A 19,192-nucleotide genomic window follows, 5' to 3' on the forward strand; every position below is an offset into this window, starting at 1 on the left:
CAAAGTAGGTCTATTTGAAGTATTAGTAGTCTTGATTCCAATCAAGTAACAGTAAAGGAAAAAGAAGAAACAATGATGTGTACCTGGGACTGAACAGGAATAATTATTGGAGTGTGAAAGCCTATGTGACGGCGTCTTGATTCCCCGTGCTTCTCAAACATTTGGTTCATCACACGAAAAAGCTGCAATATGCGCTCATCACTTATAGTATTGACAGTCGAAGACGTCTGGACAGTAAAATGGCGTCGGGAACCATCAGAGCCAATCAGAGTCAAACGCCGATAACTGCTCCCATTCCTCCGCACAATTGGAACATCAGCTGCGACCCTATCTAACTTGACAGTATGATCTGGTGCAATTTCCTGGAACAAAATAAAATAAATAAATAGAATCATTATATTTTCTCACTCTCTCTCATCTAACTACCATTGATATGAAATATAAAAATATACACAAGATATAAAATAAAATTTTGGCAATTTTTGAAAAATAAATTCAGAAGCAGTCACCTGATTGGTGAAATACTGGCCTGGAACTTCAACATCAATAACATGGAAGTCCCGCAATACGCTGCTTTCTTCTTCTAGTTTCAATACTGCTGGAAACCTGTCCTCGACATTACTTTGCAGAACATTTTTCCACTGTTTCAACCGCTCGGTCAGTTGAGAGAGGGTAGAAGGGAAAGTGGCAGTGTTTTCTGGATCAAGATCACGTTCAAAATCCTGTTTGTACTCCCTCAAAAAATCAACATGCTTATTTGAAGCATCTGCTGAAAAGAAAGCCCTGCAAACATCTGAGAGCTCTTTCTTGAGAGACTGGGGAACTTCTGCCATTGTAGCTGTTGGATATTTGTAGCAGCGGCGCAGAAAGGCATTCACCACTGTCAGAAGCCTCTCCTCAGGCAGAGTGAAAAAACTTGCACCAATTTCTGTTCGCAAAACCTGTAAAATGAAATTGTTCATCATCATCATCCAAGTGGGTTTTAGATTAAGCAACACAAGATCCCAATCTTATTCTCAGATACACTGGTGCAATTCCTACCATACAGGCAAATACAAATAGTTTAACCTATGGTGCAAGTTCAATCCATTGAAACATCACTTCTTACAAAAAACATGTAAAATACTAAAATGAGCTTCTTGGAAGTACAGATTTTGCTGGATCAGGATCCTCAGCAGTTCAAAAACAAACTGCAGGGATCTCCTCCTTCAAAATATTAAATAATATTAATTGATTAATAAAATAGTTAATCATAAATAGTTGGATTCTTAACTGCACACCCTGCGGTTACTTTTAAGACTGCAGGGGATCCTCATCTGATTTTGCAACATATCTAAGTTTACACTACCATATCTGTTTTCATGTGCCTGAGTCCTTAGTGTTCCCATTATCGGAAAGTCCGGTACAATTATTCATAGGTCCATTCAATATATCTATATAATCATTTCCCTGAGACTAAGAGCAACCCCTTTTCTGTGAGTGGAGCCACGAGAAGGGGTAGGGATGGTGAGGTTGCATATGTTTTCTATATAAAGTAAACAAAAGCAACTTGAAAATTCTGAATGATCACCTCGAGCTCACTAGCCAAGTTAGCATGCTTTCCCCTAAGGGCCTCCATTATATCATTTGCAGCATCATAAGCACTAGCAGCTGAAGGTACAAAACCTAAAGCACCAGCATGCCTTAAAGTATTCAGAGCACCTTCATTGAGGTTTGCAGAACCTTGCTGGAATGATTGGTCATTCCCATTGTGCATGCTGCTTTCTGCACCTGCAGATTCATGCCTGTGAGAGTTCCTAAAATCATGAGATCCAATCCCTCCAGCAGACTGGAAGCCTTGGTGAACTTGAATATCAGATGATAAGGCACTCCCACCTGGACCTTGCAGTCTTGAATTTCCATCTGCAAGTCCACCAGGAGAACCTCCACTAGTACCAGTTTGCTGTGTCATTTCTATTCTACCAAGTTCAGATTTATAAGCAACATCATGCAGTTCCAGCAAGTATGTGCGCAGCCAATAATACAGAGCCTGGAATTCAGGAGAAGAAACTCAAGATTATCTAGGGTCTACTTTGCAATGAAGAATGAACAAATGAAAATGTCACTTACCTGAGGATAAAAGGTTGCAATCTTCAGAAGAACAAGTTTACAATGAGGAGCTTCTGTCCTCTGGAGAGAGAGCAAGAGCTGTGGGATCCAAGAGAGCCAAACCCAATGCGGTACTTGTTCATATAACTTATCAAATACTCTTCCAACAGGCTCATTAGGAGTATCAAAGCTAAGAAGATAAAGAACATGAGCAAGATGGCTTCTTGAATTGGACACACCAAACTTTATACCTTGCAAGAAGCAGCTGACGGCATATTCTAACCAAAGTTCATGATGAGTATCTCTGTATGCCTATTCAAAGTCGATAGTGGATAAGTACAGATCTCATGTTAATAGTCATAAAACAATGCAAAAAACATATAACATTGGTTACCATGTCACAATAGTTTCCCCAACTTATCCATCCCTTAGGCAAGCTTTTACAAAGACAAGTGGCATTTGAATAAGCAACATGAGCACCCTCAGAGTCTTTCATTTTTAACAAGAAATCTCCTTTCAGACGGAAAATTTCAGCCTTGTGCTTGGCAGTGAAACACTCTATATTAGCACTGTTTATCAGATTAAGACCGGTTGTGAGTTCTCCCTTGGTTTCCAAATTCGCCTTTGCATTCTCTGTTAACTTAACAAATTCCTCCTGTAAAGCATAACGAGCAGAACAGAAACATCTTATATGAGTTCCTAAAAATCAGTTTGCTGTAACTAGAAAAAGAACACATCAGAAAATAAATTAGATATCCTACTGCTATTTGTATAACATTTGCAAATATTGTAAAGAATGCCTATATATGATGTACAAATATCATCAGATTAATCAAAAACAAAACTTAGCATATGATGGTCACAAAACCATGAGAAGAATTGTCCATGAGATGAGTTTGAAGTCACACCAAAGACATTTGGCAATATAATTCAAAATGCTTCAAATAAATACCGACAAAAAGGGAAACAGTCCTCTGTCAAACCCTTACTAAAACGAAAGTAGTTAAATACCTCCACGTCCATGGTTGAATGGCCATATAATTTTTTAAGTATGGTGACACAAGCATCAAACAGTCCTTTCTTACGAGCAATATGAGCAAGCGTGTTGACATTCCAAGCTTTGTTGCGGTACCCAAGATGATGAAGTTCTGAATCTGTGGCACCAGAATCTTTGAAAGCTTCTATGACAGAATTATACATTGTATTCCTCCACTGTAGCAAATCATACCAAATAGACATACGATCCCATTTATTTGGAGTTCTGAGTGTCCAAGTCTTTAGGATGTCCTTCAGATTGCCATAAAGGTTTCCCTGCACACCAACCACCGAACTTTCAGAGAGTTTATTTCCAGAAGAAATTTCAATTAGAATCTTAGCTGACTGTTGAACTTCAACTATTTGTTGGAATTGCTGCAGAAGGGGAATTCTGGAATCAACAAACATGTCAGGCAGCCGCCACCATTGTTCTAGAGCAAGATCAACACTTTTACCCACCATGCTCTGAGCATCCTCCACACCATTTGAATTTTTTCCATGAAGAGCAGAGTATGCTTGAATCAAACAAAGTTTTGGAGTTTCTTCCACTTGAGCTTTAGGAATGACATGCTTCTTCATATATGTCCAATCAGGCAATTTCGAAAGACTGTCAAGCAGAATTTCATAATTCTCAGTACTCTTGCCAAAGTCTGCCAATGCATCCCAATGACAAAGTTGACTCGCACAGTATAGCCATTGCTCTTCCCATAAACGCATCTCAGCCCCAGGTACAGTGTTGTTATACGTTCCTAGTCTTGCCTTTACTATTGCATCATAAAATAAACTTTGAGCACGGCGCCAGTAACCATGCTGAACAAGAGAAAGCCCTGCCCTGGTTTCTGCAGTGACTGATTTATTCTTCCACAGCCCACACCTCATATCCTCTTCATTGAGCAAACGATAGAGCTCAGCCAGAGACTCAGAGAATTTAGAATCAGTAGGGAGCACCATAACATAACTTTCAAGCAAAGCCAGTGCAATGTGCCATGCATTATACGTTTTCCCAATATATTTAATGAGCTCACTTGGCATTCTGGGTTGAGGATGGCTCAACTGAAGTCCTTCTAATAATGCTTGCACTACATTTGGTCTGCTGCCTTGCTGCTTCTTATGGTAATCTTTAGACAGAAGAGTAATCATTGGTTCAGCAAGTGTTACTTGATCTTCTTTTTTTAATGTAACCCAGACTAATGGAAATACCAGAACCCACAAATGGTATGCAACATTAGCTTCTGTATGGGAAAACTCTCTCAATGGAATTAATAGATCAGCCACCTGGAAAAATGGTTAACATCATGTATGTTGAAAACTGTAAAGCCACAAACTGCATCATGGCTATTTACAACAGGTGTCACAGATAAACAGTGATGGGATGGGACTGTAGTACTTTTTGACAATTTGTCAAACTTGAAGTAGAATGCTACCCTCTCCCCCCAAAAAAAAACCAAAACAAAATGTTGATCCATAAAAAAAATATTTATAAGCCCAACAAGTTCTCCATACTCCATATAATAGTACAAGTTCGCCACCACCATCTGTTGACCAATTCTTCATGTAATAAAATAACAAGGGCAACAAACTAAAAATATACGCGATATGACCTCAAATGTGACTGATCACAATGCTCTAAACATTAAGCATCAGTTGGTTTACCTGGAGTTTGCTCATATTGTTAAGAAACTTGGCATGTTTAAACACAAGGGTCTCCAACGTTAGTGGAGCATCCTTAGTTTCTTCAGACACATCATGAACCTTGTTCTGCATCCCAGATGATTCCAAAAGAGAGCTTGAAACCAGAAGTGGTTGAACACTGGCTGAATTTGGAGCTAAAGCAATAGGTTTATCCTCGACTAATATTGCCAAGAGAAGATCAAGACCTTGTTTGAGCCAGAAGACATCACTCAAAGCCTCCCAGTTTTGAATTTGAATAATAAATTGAAGCCTGGCAAAAAGAGTTTTGTTAAGAGACTCGTGATAGAGAGAGAGGAATTTCATCCGAATTTCAGGATCTCTAGCTCGTAAGCCATGCATAAACTGCATTTCCACCTTCTTGAAAACCTCGTCACGCAGGGATTGAGGGTATCTGGAAAACAATAAAAAATAATCTAAGACAATCCAGTCCAAGCATAGCACAGATAAACTTAAGATGCACTACTTACTTATTTGAATCTGCACAAGTCCCATAAAGAAGTTCAAGATATTTCCGGTCCCATTCTTCCCGAGAAACCGGTGTGAAGTTTTGTTTATCAACTTGTGAAAGATTCTGTAGAAAAGAAACTATCTCCTTCGGAGTAAGAAAGGCACTTGATGTGAATGAATTTCCATCTTCACTCCACCCTTTAATCACATCAAGTATGCAAAGACGGACACTTGCATCAATACCTTTCTCTGAGAGCAAAGCATTCAATATTTGAGATACAGACCGCTTGCACTCAGGACCAACCATCACTCTATCAGAAATAAGTTTAAAGATGGATTTCAGATTTGTAATAACTAGCACTGCTCCAACATCAGCATCTTGATAAGAAGACGTGACAGCTGAATCTGGATCTGTTCTCTGACCCTGAATGTGGACAAAATATAAAAACAATTAAACAGAAAAAATCAAACAAAACTGTTATAGTTAAAATTAAAACCAGAAAAAACCACATAATCAATAAGGCAAGATATGTGAAACGACACTGGAATGGCCTCAAGAGAGTTGATTTGACATATACACATAGTATATTATAGTCAGACAAACATATATATATCAGGGGCAGAAAATGGGCAAGGGAAATGCCTGCATTGCCAAAAAGAACAAGCATGATATAGTTAATAGAGTCAAGTCTTCTTTGTAATAAATCAATGCCTACTGGTCACCTTTCCTCACTCACCCAAGAAAACGTGGGGCCAAAGGCCAGGTGTTACAAAAGTAAACTTAAGAAGTTTATAATCAAGCACTCAGCCGTATAAAGAAGATGAAAACAGAAATTAGCATGTATCCTAACTTAAAAAAATAGGAACAGGATAATGAGCAGTGTTGATATATATTCAGAATTTCAGATATGGTATGCTATTACTGTGATGATATATTAGGATAAGATAGGTTGTTATATTATGATCATAGTTGTCAAATCGGGATTACGACCTTAATCGGGAAGGGCGTATAGAAATCCAAATCTGCTGAATCAATCATGTTATGATCTTCTACACCCTAGGTCTTTCTGTTCCTTCATCTGGCTTATGTTCTTCATGTAGCATTCAGACCGAATGACTCTATGAAATTACGTTGCTACTTCCACATAGTACGGATAACGTAGGAGACATCTCTATTTTTTCCCGGAGGAATCCCTTAGAATTATCACTGCTTAGCTTTCAATTCGCCTCTGACCATCAAATGAAATGTGAATAACCCGTCCTTCCCTCTTTGAAACAAGGGGCGCTTCTGGTTCTGTCGGTGCTTGAAACAATTTTGTCTTCTCCATATTACTATATCTATAGGGTCAGTAATTTTATATGAGGAACTACTGAACTCAATCATTTGCTTCCGTTACTCTTCAGTTTTCTGTTGAGGTCTATCCTGTAGAGGTACTCAAATTGGATCAATGATCGATTTCTAGGTTTCACCGTAAACCTAATTGGTTACTCCCAATTATGTAAATCAATAGTTCAAACCGCACTCAAAGGTAGGGCATTTCCCATTTTTATAGGAACTTCTGTACCAGAAACAATGGTATCTCCAATTATAGCCCCTCTGGGGTGTAAAATATATCTTTTCTCACCATTCCCATAGTGTATGAGACAAATGTATGCATTTCAATGAGGGTCGTATTCTATGGTTACGATTTTCCCATATATGTTTTTATCATTCCGTCAAAAATCGATTTTACGGTATAGACGCTTATGATTCCTCTGACATTACGACCTTTACTACAACGATGTAGTCCATAGATCAAACGATTTCGTGGATTGGATTTCACTTGACTGTCTACGGCTCGATTGCGTGTGCTCGGGGTAGAAGTTTTGTATAAATGTATCGCCATGCTATTAAGTATTTTGATTTAAGTTATTTTCTTTCTAAGAGGTGGAATAGAATAACCCGGTTGAAGCGTAATGATCATACGCCTGTAATGCATTGTATGTCCCATAATAAGTCGCACTTTTCTACCCTTTGCCGGGAGTCGATGACTATTCATAGCTTTTACCTTGACACCAAAGAAGAGTTTGACCCAATGCTTTATTTCTGTCCTAGTTGATCCCGATTCGACATTAGAAGTTCTCAAGAATTAGGGTAGAATGAATTGATTTTCATTAAACTATGCTGAGAATACATCAGTCATATATACAAGGCTAGAAAGCTATTTTAGGAAATACAATAACACCTATACAATCAGATCCCTATGATTAAGGGATATTTCCCTCATACACTATAATTGCAATATGCTAAATAAGGAAGTAAGACAACTAATAATACACTGATTCTGACAGAAATAATACAGCTAATATAACAGATTCTAACACTCCCCCTCAAGTTGGTGAATAGGTATTCTCCATTCCCAGCTTGAAAACAAACTTCTCAAAGTTGTTGCTATTCAGCCCCTTCGTTAGAATATATGCAAGGTTGTCTTGTGAGGAGACATATGGAGTGCAGATCAGGCCACTATCTAATTTTTCTTTGATAAAATGACTGTCAACTTCAATATGTTTGGTTCTATCATGCTGCACTGGGTTATGAGCTATGCTAATAGCAGATTTGTTATCACAATAAAGTCTCATTGGTTCATCCAACTTTATTCTCAAGTCTTCCAAGATGATCTTCAGCCAAAATAGTTCACATATCCCTTGTGCCATTGCCCTTAACTCTGCTTCAGCACTGGATCTAGCCACCACAGTTTGTTTTTTACTCTTCCAAGTCACAAGATTCCCTCCAAGGAAAGTGCAATATCCTGTAGTCGACCTCCTATCCACAATCGACCCTGCATAGTCTCCATCTGTATATGCTTCAAGACTTACACTCCTATTCCGTTCAAACAGAATTCCCCTGCCTGGGGTTCCTTTCAAATATTGCACAATTCTTAGTGTAGCCTGTAAGTGAACCTCCTTCGGTTGGTGCATGAATTGGCTGACTAGACTCACAGCGAATGCAACATCAGGTCTAGTGTGAGATAAATATATCAGTCTACCAACTAGTCTTTGATACATTTCCTTGTCAACTGCAGTATCTTCTTCTGCATTTCCCAACTTCAGGTTTGGATCAATTGGTGTACTTGCAAGCTTGCATCCTGTCTTACCAGTTTCTTTCAACAAATCAGTGATGTATTTTTGTTGAGATATGAAGATTCCCTTTTTAGAATGGGCCACTTCAATTCCCAAAAAATACTTCAATTTTCCCAAGGTCTTAATTTCAAATTCCTTGGCTAGATGTTGGCTTAACAGTTGTTGCTCCTCCTCATCATCACCTGTCACTATAATGTCATCCACATAAACCAGTAACACTGTTACTCCCCCTGACTTAGAGTGTTTAATGAACAGAGTATGGTCTCCTTGACTTTGTTTGAAGCCCAGACCTATCATAACTTTAGTAAACCTTCCAAACCATGCTCGTGGTGATTGTTTCAGCCCATACAATGCCTTTTTTAGCTTGCAAACAGTGTTGGCAGTGGTTTTTCCACCATATCCAGGGGGCAATTCCATGTAAATCTCCTCTTCGAGTTCTCCATGGAGGAATGCATTTTTAACATCAAATTGTTGCAAGTTCCAACCATAATTAGCCACTAGAGATAATATCACCCTAACTGTATTCATTTTTGCAACTGGAGCAAATGTTTCCATGTAATCCACTCCATAAGTTTGAGTGAATCCCTTAGCTACTAACCTTGCTTTATATCTCTCAATGGATCCATCAGCCTTGTATTTTATAGTATATACCCACTTGCATCCTACTGGTTTTTTCCCATTTGGGAGAGCAACCAAATCCCAGGTGCTATTCTTTTCTAATACCTCCATTTCCAAGTCCATGGCTTGTTTCCATTTCCTATCAGTCAATGCCTCAGATAAGGAGGTAGGTGTGGTTGTAGTGTTTAGGCTTGTGAGGAAGGCTTTATGGGTTGGTGAGAAGTTTTTAAAGGATATGTAATTGGCTAGAGGGTAAAGTGGCTTGGTGGTACATTTCCTAGTCTCCTTCCTAAGAGCAATTGGAATATCTATGTCCTCATGGAGTGGTGCTGAACTGGATTCGGGTTCCTGTACAGTTTGGAAATCAGAGGTTGATTCAGTGGAGATTAAAGGATCAAGGGTAGTTACCTCATGTAATGTTGGGTTGGATTCTTGGACATGGACAGATTCTGGAATGGCCTTTGTCTTCTTTGAATAAACCAGCTTTTTCCCAAATCTTACATCAGCATCAGCTCCATCTTGAGTGGACTTAGTGGGTTGAGCCTCTTTCCCAGAAGTTGTCTCCTTCTCAGAAGTTGTTACACTTCTAGTCCCTACTTCTGGTCCTAAACTTAAGTCAGGGAGCATAAGGAGATCATCTTCCTTTCTTGTATTCTCCCCCTGAAGATGATCTTGGTGGAAGTAACTTTCTTGCTCAAAAAAGGTGACATCTCTGGACACAGAATTTTTTGGATGGTGGGTGATAGCATTTATATCCCTTTTGTGTGGATGAGTATCCTATGAAGACACATTTTAAGGCTCTAGGATCAAGTTTACCTCTATCACCACTGTGGACATGGATAAAAGATACACACCCAAATATTTTTGGAACAAGTTGATTGGATGTGGACACATTAGGATAGAAAGAGGACAGAACCTCCATAGGACTTTTTGAGGCTACAATACTTGAAGGTAGTCTATTAATTAAATAACATGCAGTGAGAACAGCCTCCCCCCAAAACCTTTTAGGAACCTTATGTTGAAAAAGAAGAGCCCGAGTTTGGTCTAATAGGTGCCCATTTTTCCTCTCAGCAATCCCATTTTGTTGAGGTGTTTTGACACAAGATGATTCATGAATGGTACCTTCCTTTTGAAAAAAGGAAATAAGCTCATGATTAAAGTAATCCTTGGCATTATCGGATCTGATCCTCTTAATGCTAACACCAATCTGATTTTTTACCATGGAGAAAAAATGTTGGACCACAGAGCTGACTTCGGACTTTTGTTTTAGTAAGAAAACCCATGTGACCCGAGTACAATCATCTATAAAGGTAAGGAACCAACGGGCACCAGAAACATTTGGGACATTTGAGGGACCCCACACATCAGTATGAATTAAATAGAAGGGGAAAGTGCTCATATTATTACTAATTGAAAAAGGTACACGCTTGTGCTTAGCAAGCTCACACACTTCACAATGAAGACTCTCCACATCTAATTTGCTAAAAAGGGAAGGGAATAACAATTTTATAACTCTAAAGGAAGGATGTCCAAGACGACAATGATGTAGGAGGACCTTCTCCTTGTTGGTCTTTATTGAATCAGAGAAAAAAGACTTGCAATTTTGTAGGTCTAGTGGCAGATTCGGGTTGTCCAAGTAATAAAGGCCATTCCATTCTCTAGCATGTCCAATCGTCCTCCCCGAGTGCTTGTCCTGCAGTATACAAGCATCGTCATAAAAAACAACAATACATGATAGGTCTTTTATGAGTTTTTTTATAGAAATCAGACTGACGGATAGTTTAGGGATATGAAGGACATTTTTAAGGGTTTTGGATGGGCTTATTTCAACTTCTCCTTGACCTGCTGCAGTCATCAGAGTGCCATCTGCTGTGGATATTTTCTTATTGCTAGGGCAAGGGGTGTAAGAGGAGAAATGTTTAGGTAGGGGTGTCATGTGGTCAGTAGCCCCAGAGTCCAGTATCCAATATTGGTTATATTGTTTATCTGAGGCATTAAGTCCAAAAGAAAAAGGAAACTCACCAAACGTACCTGAATATGCTAGAGAACAACTACCTGTTGGTTTATCCAACTTGTTGAGGAGCGATCTCATTTTCTCTAGATCATCCTGGTTAAGTTGAATCAATCCTCCTTTATTTTCTTCACTGGTTCTAGCAGCTACGTGCGCATGTCCTCCCTTTCTTGTGTTGTCTCCTTTTTTTCCCCACTCCCTATCTCGGTTTTGGGGCCCCCACTCTCTACTAGGTGGCTTTCCATACAGCTTCCAGCAATTCTCACGAGTGTGGCGAGGCCTGTTGCAGTTGGTACACCACACCCCTTCACCTTTCTTCTCCATATTGCTTATTCCCCCTTTTTTCTGATCTGCTATCATGGCCGAGACCCCAGAAGCTTTCATGGCTGAATTTTCCACAGTTGGGGTTTCTAGCATTACTCCCCTTCTGCTTTCTTCACTTCTGACCATAGCTACTACTTCATTAATTCCTGGAACTTTTTCTTTTCCGAGGATCTGGGCTCTCACTTGATCAAAATCAGAGTTAAGCCCAACCAAGAAATCATAGACTCTATCTTGCTCAATATACTCTTTGAGCATTACTGAATCTGCTGGGCACTTGGCTTTTATGACCCTGTAATGATCTAACTCCATCCACAGTGATTTGAGTTGATTGGCGTACTCTGTAACAGTCTTGTTTCCCTGTTTTGCAGCCATAGTCTTCATCTTCACGTCATATATTTGAGCAGCATCTTTAGCTTTGGAGTATGTCTCCTCCATGGCCTTCCAAATCTCCTTTGCAAAATTAAGAAACATGCAAGTATCAGTGATTTCTGGGATCATTGAGTTCCATAGCCATGCCATGATCATAGAGTCCTCTTCGTCCCATTTTGTAAATTTGGGATCTCCTTCTTTAGGGGCATCACCAGTCAAGTGGTTAGCTTTCCCTTTACCTTTCAAAGTTCTGCCAACAAGCTGGGACCATTTCAAGTAATTCTTCCCATTCAATCGGTAGGCAGTGTTGATGTTCTGCAGTTCTTCCTGAGTTTTCTGCACCACTTCATCAACTGGGTTCACCATGGCCACAGCAGTACAACAACCTCAATGCAGTGAGGATGTATTCTGAAAGGAATGATCAACAGCAATGAAGGCTGTATTAAAAAAGTATGATTGACAGCAATGAAGGCTGTCCTCTAGGGTTTTGATTTGCGCAGTCAGAGGCGGCTCCCAGAATTTGAGAGCTCTGATGCCATCTCAAGAATTAGGGTAGAATGAATTGATTTTCATTAAACTATGCTGAGAATACATCAGTCATATATACAAGGCTAGAAAGTTATTTTAGGAAATACAATAACACCTATACAATCAGATCCCTATGATTAAGGGATATTTCCCTCATACACTATAATTGTAATATGCTAAATAAGGAAGTAAGACAACTAATAAAACACTGATTCTGACAGAAATAATACAGCTAATATAACAGATTCTAACAGAAGTATATTGATTTTTCCCCAATAACCGAATGGTGTGTCAAATCGGGATTGTCAAGTCTATTACCTACACTTCACACCTGGTAGGAAAAGACTGAACACCGTCAGTCACATCTCCTTATCCACCTTCCCTTGTCACCAGATCTTCGATCCCATCGCTCTCACTCTGCGAAAGCTGGCACCGCCTCCTGGCTGCTGCAGCATTTGAAAGGAGGTGGACCTGCACCACAAAGGAGGCAGCAAGGATGAGGGTTTGACCTCACCGGAAGCATAGGCATGATAGTTTTCTGGTTCTTCTCATATAAATTCTTCTCTCCCAAAAGCGGAACTCCTTAAATCACATACTCCCACAAAACTGCGATCTTGTTGCAATTTAGGGAGCTAGGTTAGGATTTGAGTCTGATTTAGGGGTGCGATTAAAGTGTGGGGGAGCGTTGAATCGCAAAATCGCATGATTTAGCTGCTATATCACGATTTTGACTACCATGATTATGAATTTATGATAGATGAGTATAGGATTACAATTTTTGTACTTTGCAGTTGACTAAGGAACCTAGTCTATAAATATTGTACTTCTGAACCAGTCAACTATTCAGAATATTTGAGTTTCAAAATGAGATTGGAGCAGTATCATCCACCGTGGCATGTCCCATCACTATTCCGCTGTTGAGTTCCATAAAGTTTCTCTCTCCAACAGCCGCTTCCTTTGTCGTATGTCCCAGATCTGAGCTTGTTTTGTGTTTTGGTGTGACTCTCTCCCGCAGCCAATCCTAGAGTTAGTTATATTTGTAACTAGCTGTGCATATGAAATATATGCTCCAGCTTGAGGGGGAGTGCTAGATATTGTTAGATATCTTATAGATAAGTGTTTATAATATCTTATCTTTATTACTATTAGGTCACACAATTTAATGTAAACAAGAAAACCTAACCTCTACTGCTTAGTTTAAACGCATGGATTCAGTCTATGCTGTCCCTGAGTTTCTCCTAATTCAACATTTAAAGTAACCAAAATCGATTTTTTCACCATAAACTAAAAAAAAGTAACAAAATGGAGCTAAAAAACAACATACTTGTCTTATTTGAGAACCTACTGATGAACCCCAATCACGTTGTAGCCGTTGAAGAATCCGAACCAAAATTAAAGGATCAACAAAATTCCTTTGAGCCTCTGTCAAGGTTTTTATGACAAGCAACAGGAAACTAATTGAACTATCAGTATTATCATCGCTAGACGTTTGAGGAGCCATGACAGTGGTAACATGCTTTTGTATTAAATCATCAAGCTTCTGGTACAACTGCTTAACGTCAGGAGGCGTTGAAGTAGCTTCTTGAGGAAAAGCAACAAAAATCATCTTCAACAATGAGCAAAAAGACTTCCCAGCATCTAAAAGTTTATGCTTGAAGCATAGTTCAAGAATCTGGAAGGAAAAATAGTAAGATCAGTATGAAATTGAATCATTTTGAAAATCAGAAAAGCAAACAAATGGTGTTAGGCCTACTTGAGAAATCTGGTTAATGTTGTTTCTGATGAACAAGTGAGGTTGTTTCTCTAAAACTTTGTTCATGACATCCAAACCTTGTGCCAGAGCAATGGAAGGATATTTTGCCTCAGATGGTTGTATACTGCTCAGCAGCTTTTCCAAATATTTAAATTGTACATACACATTTGGCCAAACTTCTAATGCTTGCGAAAGTAGCTCCAAAGCTTGTTTGTACATTGCACTTTCTTCTTTGTCCTTAGGATCTATAACTAAAGCAACCTGATTCCAGAAATCAGATTTAATCATCAATATCATGCATAGAAGCAGAATATTTTAGAGGGGACATGGACTGTTGAATATGCACTAAGGATATTTTAATGAAACAGTTATACTTTTTCCTCAACATAGAAGTACCGCACCAGTCATTTTCAAGCATAGACATACTTGTTATCACTACCTACAAGGGTAGGATTGTAAAATCTTAGAATTTGGGTTAGGCCAAACTCTACCCCAAAAGCTAGCCTAGGGGTGAGAGATGTCCCTTTATAAAAACAGTTATTGGTCATGTCTCTAATCAATGTGAGACTTCTCAACACACACCCTCACAACTAGGACTAGCCATATGGAGCGTGGAATTTGCAGTATTTGTGTATCGGTGGAAAGCAATAGTCCCAGTGTCATACTTTTTGGAAGTTAGTCATGTTGCGGTGTCTGTGTCATGTTGGACTCAGTGATTAGAAGATCTGGTGCTGTCCCAAATGGGAAAAAAATCTCACTATGAATTAAACTGGCAGAACCAATATTATGCAAAAGTAAAAATGCAGGTTAGAAGTAAGCCTCACACTGATAAGAAAATTGATAATCATTTCCTCCATAGCAGCATTCGGTTTAAATTCTTCATCTGGTTGACTGGCAGATCCTGGGGTTTCAATATTAGGGATTGATGATGGACCACCAGGTGACATTACACATACGGATTGCAGACCAGGTGTTGCTTTTACTCGCTTAGTTGTGTCTTCGGGAAAAATGGACCCATCAACAGATCGCTGAGACTCTGCTGAGCTAGGATGAAAGACATCATTGATTTGGCTAGGAGCATCAGAATCAGTAACAACTTTCAGTTTCATCTCATTTTGCCTTTGGCTCTCCCAGTTAATAACTAATCCAGCAAGTTCAATGGCCAGACATCTGATCTCCGCTGTTGTATTATTAGGCTGCAATCCAAGGTGACTAAGAGAATTCACCAGCTGAGGAATAAACTTTGCTCTATAGCTGTAGAACAGATCTGAATGGCGGATGATAAGTTGAAATATTTGAATAAGATTCGGAATTGAATGACTGTATTCAACAAGGATTTTCTCGGTGCATCTTATCCATGTGGGCATCCGAGAATCGCCAAGGGGCAAACGTCTTTGCAGTGCAGGCATTAGAGTGTCAAGAGCCTGCTTGACAAACATTTTATTTTCTAGTTGGAAAGTGACGCTAGTCTCAAGAAGAACAACAAAAACCTGCAGTTACAAATCAGTGCTAAGGTGCTGGTCCATTATCCAAGAATAGATATATGCATGCATGTTTTAACAGTGAAGAGTTATATACATACACATGATGAAGACGCCTTTCAAACACATTGAGGATTCAGGTAAAGTAAGAAACTCTGCTTAAGAGCTCAGTCCAAATGTCTGTTTAAGCCAGAGGCATCTTGATAGGTACAGAAATATATTGAATAAAAATCATATAAATCTTGGATATTGGAGAGCCAGTTCTCTCCCAATGCCAAAAGTACAGAATTCCTGAATAATCCTAATAGTCTGATAATTTCATAACAGCAATAAACTGCTCCTAACAGTAATAAATTGACTTAATAACTAATATAGTTTCTTAATAACTGCCTATGTCCAGAATCTGACTGGTCGCTCCCTGTCACATCTAGTCTCAACATGAAAGCTTTAAAATTCCAGAAACAACAGTGTAACTTCTCTTTGGTTTTACATATTTAAACATGTATACATACATACATATATATGTGTGTGTGTGTGTATATATATATATAGAGAGAGAGAGCCTAGCAAAAAAGAAATCTCTATACTCGAAAGACTCTACAAACCCAAAAATCAGAACAAGGGAAAGATACTCTGGGTTGTTCACATGTCATAAAATGTTTATCCACGGAAGGGTTTAAACATTGTAAGATATATGTCAACTGTCAAATAGAACAATATTGTCTACTAATTAGTTTTTATAAATCGTTTTTATCTATCATCTTAAGAAGCAAAATTGATGTTCTAGAATTTATTAAAATATTATCTAACTTCCTCATATACCCTTTATTAATTTTGACTCCTCGTTTTCCTCTCAGGCAATCCCTATTAAGAATCATTTTAAGTTAAGGGTATAATTGGTAAAATATAATTAATGGTTCTTTTGAAATGTTAAAATTGACAGATAAATAGGAACAAGAAATTTCAAAATTTGTGAGAGATATAAAGGAACAGATGGAGTACTGGAGATAAAGAGAAAGGGTAGGCAGATTAGTCGTAGGGGATAAAATTCTGCAAGAAATCATCCGGACACCACATCTCTTTATATGGATGTTTTCCAATCAACGGCGGAAGCTTTGACTTATAATAGGGGGGACATTTTATCCTACCCTTGATAGCTACACATTCACAATAGGCCGAAGAGTCTTTCCAACAAAAGATATTCCACTAAATCATCCAGATAATCACAAGCTGTGGTAACCCTCATGTTTACCAGATATAATTATGGCAAAAAACATTTCAACAGAAGTCAATCTTTCCATACCTTAACTATTAAATTTTCAGGGGCCTCATATGCCTCGAAGAAATGGCAAACATTCACAAAAGCCCATTGTTTGCTTACAGTATCTTCACGCTTAAGATGATTCCATCCAAACTTGAACAGTTGCATCCTATGATCGAAGAGATCAGTCTGGAGATATTTAAGAAGCAAAGTGGCAAGCTGCAATAGTTCTATTCTTAAGGGCTCATCATACTCAGCCAAAACCTACAAAAGAGACACGTGATAAATTGAGAGACATATATGAACTTCAAAATTGTATCACAAACTGTGGATCAAGAAAATTTAAAAGAGGTCTAAATAAAAAATAACAAGGGTAGTATCAAGATATACCTCTTCTGGAGGATCAAAAAGTTTATCAACTATTGTTCTTATCATTGCAGAATCAACAACCTCCGAACTATGGTCATTTTGAAAGGCATGTGCTAGCATTGGAAGAATGAGCATTTGCATTAGAATCACCAAATGGTCCTGACCAAGTTGTTTTGACTGGAAACTGTTGAGAAAATGTGATAGGAGGTTCTTTTTCAAGCTCGGTAAGTAACCTTCTGCAACCTAAAAGGCAACAAGATAGTTCCTATGTGAATCAAATGTATGTGTTGAATATCTATTAAGATTTAGTTTATTATTAGTCTTATCTCATAGAGATATAGTTAAGATTTGTTTATGTATTTTAGATTAGTATCTATTTAAATAGAGATGATATCTATTTAAATAGAGATAGGATTAGATAGATTTAGTTTCTCTTTATCTCTTTGTTAGTCTATATATATTGTAGTCAAGTCAAGTATTATCAATGAAATATAGATATATTTTATCAAATTCAAGTTGGTATCAGAGCGCAAGTTTCGATCCTACCGCTGTGAGGGGGCTCCTCCCCCGTGAGCCCCCTCATGGTGACTTTCCAAATCTTTCTGGATTTATTTTTCGTACTTTGCTTCCGCTTGTTAGTTCTAGCCGTTTTCTTACGGCCTCGTTTCTTTCTGATTATGGTCCCCTTTGTCTTGGAACCCTAGTAATGTTCAGCCACTATCAATGTCCTTCCACGCGCCGTCTTCTTCTCAGCGAGTGAGTTACACTCGCGCCACCCTCCAAGCATCCTTTCGCCGTCGCAATTGCACAGACAAGGTCGTCTACCCCTCCTGGTGCTGTTTCAGGGGTCCTTTTGCCCAGATCCAGAGTATTGTTTGTTGTTCTTGGATGCCTACTTCAGATTTTTCTATTTATGTGCATGTGTGAACTTACTTTATCGTTATGTGGTGGTAAAGCTTCAGAAGAGGTTTTTGTTGGAGCTTTCCTTTCTATTTCATCAACAGCAGTGGTATTGAAGTTTTGATGGAAAAGAACACTACTAATGCCCTTCATCTTGTGATTCTCCTATGATTTCTTCGTCAATTTCCTTCTTTGCCAATTCATATACTGAATTTTCAGTATAGAAATCACAAAAAGATCATTACATTTGTGGCGATCAAAATCAGTTTTTCATAAATTAATGTGTTCACAGTGATGAAGTGTTCGACCAACATCATTACAATTCTGGTTCATGACAAGGTTGAGATTTCCTTGATGCAACAGTTTGAGCAATTTCAGATTTCGCAGATTCACTAACATTGTGTTTGGCAGCAGTAGCTTTTCTCCGCAAGTTAATTATATTTGTTGCAAGCTATGCATATGACATATATGCTCTAGCTTGAGGGGAAGATCTGGAAATATCTTAATTATATTTGTTACAAGCTATGCATATGACATATATGCTCTAGCTTGAGGGGAAGTGTTGGATATTGCTAAATATCCTAATAAAGACCACAATCAACACCTTCGACAATCGTTACCCTTTGTTGCTGGTTTGGTGGAGGTTGTATTGAAGAAGTGTTTGGTTGGATCTAATTGTATTGCGCTGCTACACTATTGATAGTCTTTGAATGTTGCATGTGATTGCAAGAATTGAAATTCTTCTCCTTGGCAATTGGCAATGGTAATTCGTTTGTTTGGTGAAGGGTTGCATTGTTTAGATCTCCGGTGTAAAGGATTTTATTGTTTGGCTCTGTTTTGAGGTGTTGTGCCGCCACCGTGGTGATCGTCCGGTCCAACTCTTCTAGTTTGGTTCGTGAGTCTGCTGTGTTTACTCATCTGCGATGTTTCTCGCTGTTTGAGATCTTAGTTTGCGTCTCATGGTTCGAGATGCTCTTATTACAATGATCTTGGCTGACTTTATGCAATTTGGTTTGGTTTGGTTTTGGAGGTGACAGTGTCACCTTCGTTTGTTTTGTCTCGATTGTTTGGTTTTCTGGTTTTAGGGCTTCAGCTGCAGGTTGCGCTGACCCTGTTTGGTTTTCTGGTTTTAGGGCTTCAGCTGCGAGTTGCGTTGGCCCACTCTCTAATGTTTGAGAGTTGTCTGTGTCAAAGTT

General features: G+C 38.7%; 1 protein-coding gene across 1 annotated transcript in view; it reads right to left on the reverse strand.

Annotated features, from left to right (window-relative positions):
• Positions 1 to 19,192, reverse strand: part of LOC130722294 (uncharacterized) — a 39,505-nt gene that overhangs the window by 2,215 nt on the left and 18,098 nt on the right. Inside the window, exons 19-31 of the mRNA XM_057572978.1 lie at positions 17,118 to 17,339; positions 16,770 to 16,991; positions 14,810 to 15,475; positions 13,986 to 14,246; positions 13,557 to 13,904; positions 5,283 to 5,686; positions 4,777 to 5,206; positions 3,100 to 4,398; positions 2,483 to 2,743; positions 2,110 to 2,400; positions 1,571 to 2,029; positions 510 to 941; positions 84 to 362 (exon numbers count right to left, since the gene is read on the reverse strand). Coding sequence (XP_057428961.1) covers positions 84 to 362; positions 510 to 941; positions 1,571 to 2,029; positions 2,110 to 2,400; positions 2,483 to 2,743; positions 3,100 to 4,398; positions 4,777 to 5,206; positions 5,283 to 5,686; positions 13,557 to 13,904; positions 13,986 to 14,246; positions 14,810 to 15,475; positions 16,770 to 16,991; positions 17,118 to 17,339 — 5,574 coding nt within the window. The remainder of the gene's footprint in view (positions 1 to 83; positions 363 to 509; positions 942 to 1,570; positions 2,030 to 2,109; positions 2,401 to 2,482; positions 2,744 to 3,099; positions 4,399 to 4,776; positions 5,207 to 5,282; positions 5,687 to 13,556; positions 13,905 to 13,985; positions 14,247 to 14,809; positions 15,476 to 16,769; positions 16,992 to 17,117; positions 17,340 to 19,192) is intronic.

Source organism: Lotus japonicus, chromosome 6, assembly GCF_012489685.1.
Source record: "Lotus japonicus ecotype B-129 chromosome 6, LjGifu_v1.2".
NCBI lineage: Eukaryota > Viridiplantae > Streptophyta > Magnoliopsida > Fabales > Fabaceae > Lotus > Lotus japonicus.